Raw genomic sequence first — 5,164 nt, forward strand, 5'->3', positions numbered from 1 at the left:
ATTTTATGCATTATCAGTACTTCTTAAGACTAATCAAAGATGGAAACTGCATAGAAGAAAGAAACATCTTAGAATAAGGTGTATCTTATAATAGTGAACTCCTTTTCTTGTTACTACTTCTGTTGAGTTTTCTAAAATAATACCTGATGTATAATTGAATATGTGAGTCATGACATATCTGAATTGTTAACTTTATTTTTTTCATTAAGCATGTTTTTTAATAATAGCATTGTATATCAAACAGTAAAATGAAGCAGTGTTCTAAATTGCATAAATAATTCAACTTTCATTACTAATGCAAATATTCGTTATCCTGTTTTGAGTATAAATTAGACAATTTATTAGGATAATTTGCTTACATCTTCAACTTATGTTGACGATGTACTCTAAAGCAACAAATAAAACAAGCATCATAATTTCAGAATAGCTATACTTAATTAACAGTCCTAATTTACAGTGGTAATACCATTCAATTTGGTCACCAATGGTACAAAAAAATGGAAGCATATCAGTGTGAGCCTGGAATTAGTGTTTAAAAGGATTTTGTTGCGATGCAGCGTATGGGTTAGCGTACATTGTAGTGAAGTACCAAATGTTACTGACTTTTTTTTTTTACATCATGTGTGGTGGCCAAGGGCAAAACTAAAAGAAATTGATTGATAAACAAAAAAGCCCACTTAGATTGCCACACCCAAAGTGAAGCAGTCACCCATCTTAGGAACAAGCTGTATGAGTAAAAACTTCCAGGATTAAGGAAAAGTAGATTTAGGTAGGCAGAAATGGAAAAGTTTTACCAGGCAGGGTGTGAGCTCAGAAGCACAATTTTTGAGAACAATAGGAAGGACTCCTTCAGGTCCGCAAGTCTCCCGAAGATTAAATCCAGAGGGTATGAAAAACATAATTACAAAGAATCTTAATAGTCAGAGTTGGGTGGAGAAGGAGGAACAAGACCAGAATCAGCCAGAGTTGAGTTTTAGGCAAAGGTTTGAGCAAAGAGTTCAGCCTTAGAGATAGAAAGTGACTGATGTGGACCCATCGGGTTGAAATAGAGGACGGAAAGAAGAAGAGAAATTGGAGATTTTTTTGGCTAGATGCCAGAAATCACGAGGGGAGTAAGAAAGGTAACAGGTTTTGATATTTTCTATTGATGAAGGAGTTTTTGGCTAATTAGAGATCAGGTTTGGCATGATTTCTGGCAGAAATATAAAGAGCATGAGATTCAGGAGAAGGATGACTTAGTGACCACTACCATGTGATTTGGCATTGGCCACATTGTTCCTAACATTTTCCGCTAGGTTTCGAGGACGTTTAGCTCCCTTTTGCACACACACACCCACACCCACAGTGTGAAGAAAGCTGTTAAATTGATTTGAGGTTTTAACAGATCTTAGCCTCTGGACGAACATTTTAAGAGCTGAGACTGAATCCTCATTACCAAATTTTTTGGATGTTTTTAAAAGCTCTGCTACAGCAATATTGGTCTCATCATGAATGTTGTCAGCTAAAGATGAAGAGCCCCCATGATCACTGCTAGTTTGAGATGACACCGATGCTGTTTCCATACTGCAGCTAGGAGAAATTTCTTCAGCATCCCCTTTGACCTCAAAATTTAATTCACAGGCTTCCTCACTCTTTCCAAACTTCACTGCAGCTTCAATGTTGCTTTTACTAGCTTCATCACTTTTAATTTCTTTCAGTGTCTTGAAGAAATTTTCACTGGGGGCGTCCTTCTGCCCTAGAGCCAACACTGCCAACTGGTGACGGGTATTACTGTTCAGCATAGGCATTTGAGGAACTGTTAGATTTGCACTGTCTGCACATACAGCTTGGTGTTTGCAGACTGCACCAGTATTTCCTTTTGTGCACGTGCAAATACCAATATTTAGATCCACCTCATACATTTGTCCTGGATTAGTTTCACTTCCCACTCGGTACAACCCACTCCCCAAGGGTACAACACTTTCTAAAGGCAGTTTGGTGACATTCATTCTCTTCGTATGCCTTCTGTTGAGTGCTACATCCACTATCCGTTGTTTCATAAAGGAGTTGAAGATTTCAGCCATAAACATTACAAGTTGTGCAGTGTTATATGCCTTACATCTGAAAAAAAAAGAAGAATTAGTTTGGATTTCAGGGGACGGAGGGGGTTAGAAGAGTAGTACCATGGGACATTATGTATGCAGATGATGTGGTTTTGGTTGGTGAGACTAAGCAAGAAATGGAGGAGAGGACAGAGGAGTGGCGAGTAGCATTGGAGAGTCGAGGACTCATCAAAAACAGCGCCCCGTATAAAAACGGGCTAATAACGCTGAATAGAAGAAGAAGTATGGATTTCAGGGGCTCTTGAACATTATTTTTCATGGATTTTGCAGGATAAAAATTTAAGATTCTATTGGAGAGCCTGGTAAAAGGATGATGGGTTAAGTAATGCTGTTTACTTGAAGAGTTACTAAATGATTTTTCAGAGAACAGTAACAGAATAGCAAATTCAATTTAGTTTAATCCTTACCTATTAAGGACATTATCCTTTATGATGCACATTGTTGATTCGCAATAGTTATTAGTGTTGTGACCCCTCAACAATGCACCTGCTCTGTAGGCAATTGCCCACTCCTCTCTTCTTTGGTCCAAGGTGTTTAGGTAGCTGAAATTTTGAATTAAAATTACTATTATGTGAATAATTACAGACACCTCACAAGATAAAGGATAAAAAAGTCAACAATGTGTTCCATGTTTCAGGTAGAAAAAAAAATATACTGGTAGAAGGGCTATTGTCATGAGATTTTTCTTATTTTAATTACTCTTTTGTTATTCAGGCTATGCATTATAGAGTGAGGTGTGAATGCAGAACACCCTATGTGGCTGGATGTGTGGCTGACCTCAATCAAAGGGAAGTCTTAGGGGCAGGTGTATTAGTGTCGTTGGAAGGATTTACATTTAAAACATATATTCTATTATTACCTCTTGAAATTGGGATATTTCTGAAGAAGAGGATGGTGCTGAACTTTCTCCAGTTGATCTTCAAATCTGTCAATTGACTCGGCATGAAGAAGTAGTTTAACTGCACTCATCAATTCTTGTCTATCATTCTTATTGATTCCATGTTTAGAATCAAGAAGCCAGCGCCATACTTGTTGGAGAACATGAAAAATGCAGAGGTATTGTTTTGAATTAGGCCAAATGGCTGCCAATGCATTTCTTTCTGCATTGCAGTTGTCTGTCATGAAATTTTGTGGACCTCCTTGACCAAAAAATCCATCCTCCCCAATCGCCTCCTTTACCATACCAAATCCTGCAAAGGATAAAGTACAAAATTATATTAGCTGCTTTCCTTGACACTTGAATACCTAAAACAGATTTCTAATACTTAAACACTTATACACATTTTAATTGAGAATTAAGAAACAAGCTAGTATAGGCCTACATTAAATACCTTTTGTTAGTGTTGCTTCATCTTGAGATGAGGTGAACAGGACAGCCAATGGTACAGCCCCAGCTGGTCCTGAACAGAGAAGTGGTATCACTGCTGTGTTGACCTGATCAACACAACTTGTTGCATCAACAAATACAACTTCTCCAGCTTCTTGCAACAGCTTGTGTGCCCTCATCATGAATGGGGTGACCAAAACAACTGCAAATTGATTCCCTTCATTGTGTATCTTTATAATGAGGTCCGGATTTTTTCAGCGTATGTCTTGATGGCATCAAACATTGACGCGTATTCAGTCCTCCATGTTCCTTTTTCTTCCATGTACTCCACATATACTCGACGGACTTCGGAGAAGGATTTATTGATTTCTTGGCTTGATTGTACAAGTCTTCGTCGAGTTCCATCTTCAGCAAATGGTGCCTGTAGGCTTGTCCAGGTGCCATACCTGTATGCATAATACTATTGTTATGTTCAACTCAACATACACAGTTATGTGTATATTGTACCTGACACTTACTTATGTAAATTATAACAAAATCAATTGCATACTTTCACAGCATGTAAAATTTCTTCATGCAATTTCTTCTTATTTGTAAAATTAAAACAGTTGATATATGTTCACCTCATTACAGCAACATTAACATGCATCAGGAACAACAAATAATTTCAAATTCCATTGCTTATGCATAAAAAATCAATATGCATTTTATCATTTACCTTGTCTGAAATAGTTTTCAAACATCTCTCTGGTGCATGGAGAAACTCTCAGCTGATTTAATACATCAGCTGTATCTAAGGGGTGGTTATGCTGTCCAGTAATCTTCATGAAGCATGGAAAACTTCTTATATCTTCAGGAGATCTTGCATGAACCAACCGGATGGTAGCATCCATGAACACCTTGCAACTGTGAAGTGAAAAAAGACAAGCATTAGTAATTTGCAAGAAGAACACAATAATATGAGATACATGCCAGAGTACTTAAGGAGGGTGAAGATATTATTTCTGAGGCACTTAGGTTAATTTTTTATAGATCACTGAGATTTGCAGAGATACCTTAGGACTGGAAGTTAGCTAATGTTACACCAATTAAAAAAAAAAGGTAGGAAGGACCATGCTAGTAATAATAGGTCTGTCTGTTTGACCTGTGTAGTACCTATGTAAGGTATATATTAGAGAAGATTATTATTAAGAATAGCATTTGATATAATTTGAATAAGTATATATTGATTTGAGTAATTTAGCATGGATTTAGATAAGGTAGATCTTGTCTTACTAATTTACTTCTGTTCATAGAGTATATTACCAAACAGTTAGAGGGTAATAGCATAGATGTTACTCATTTAGATTTTAGCAAAGCTCTTGATAAAGTACCACATAAGAGATTAGTGCACAAACTGAGATTACATGGGATAGGAGGTGGATTAGTTAAGTGGATATGTGAGAGGATGAGCGATAGGAACCAGGGAGTAGTATTAAATGTGAAATGTCTAAATGGATAGATAAGTTATGTGAAGGACTGAGCCCTGTTCACGGGCTTTTCATATTGCATTAGCGAGCTGTACTGTACATTTTTGTAGTGTTAATGCATGTATTACATTAGTGTAATGACGAAGTCACTCTGTGACTGACACAGGACAACCTTGTTGGGCCTTGATGACCCTTTGCTGTTCCCTAATATATTTTATGTTACTAATCTCGAGGGAGTTAACTAGAACACTAGAAAACATAACAAA

General features: G+C 37.0%; 1 protein-coding gene across 1 annotated transcript; it reads right to left on the reverse strand.

Annotated features, from left to right (window-relative positions):
• Positions 1–608: 608 nt before the first annotated feature.
• Positions 609–3,697, reverse strand: LOC127003722 (uncharacterized). The gene is made up of 4 exons (XM_050870675.1): positions 3,434–3,697; positions 2,962–3,292; positions 2,510–2,644; positions 609–2,100 (listed from the first exon to the last, which is right to left on the reverse strand). Exons 1-4 carry the CDS (start codon positions 3,609–3,611, stop codon positions 1,236–1,238), a joined length of 1,509 nt encoding a protein of 502 aa, XP_050726632.1. The 5' UTR covers positions 3,612–3,697; the 3' UTR covers positions 609–1,235.
• Between the last annotated feature and the right edge of the window lie 1,467 nt (positions 3,698–5,164).

This window comes from Eriocheir sinensis, chromosome 26, assembly GCF_024679095.1.
Source record: "Eriocheir sinensis breed Jianghai 21 chromosome 26, ASM2467909v1, whole genome shotgun sequence".
Taxonomy (NCBI): Eukaryota; Metazoa; Arthropoda; class Malacostraca; order Decapoda; family Varunidae; genus Eriocheir; species Eriocheir sinensis.

Excerpts from the sequence above, each read along its gene's own strand:
- LOC127003722 (XM_050870675.1), bottom strand. The coding sequence starts at position 3,611 with ATGATGAGGGCACACAAGCTGTTGCAAGAAGCTGGAGAAGTTGTATTT. Across the intron at positions 2,645-2,961 it reads AAATATCCCAATTTCAAGAG|CTACCTAAACACCTTGGACC; the intron begins GTAATAATAGAA and ends TCAAAATTTCAG. Across the intron at positions 2,101-2,509 it reads AAGGATAATGTCCTTAATAG|ATGTAAGGCATATAACACTG; the intron begins GTAAGGATTAAA and ends TTTTTTTTTCAG.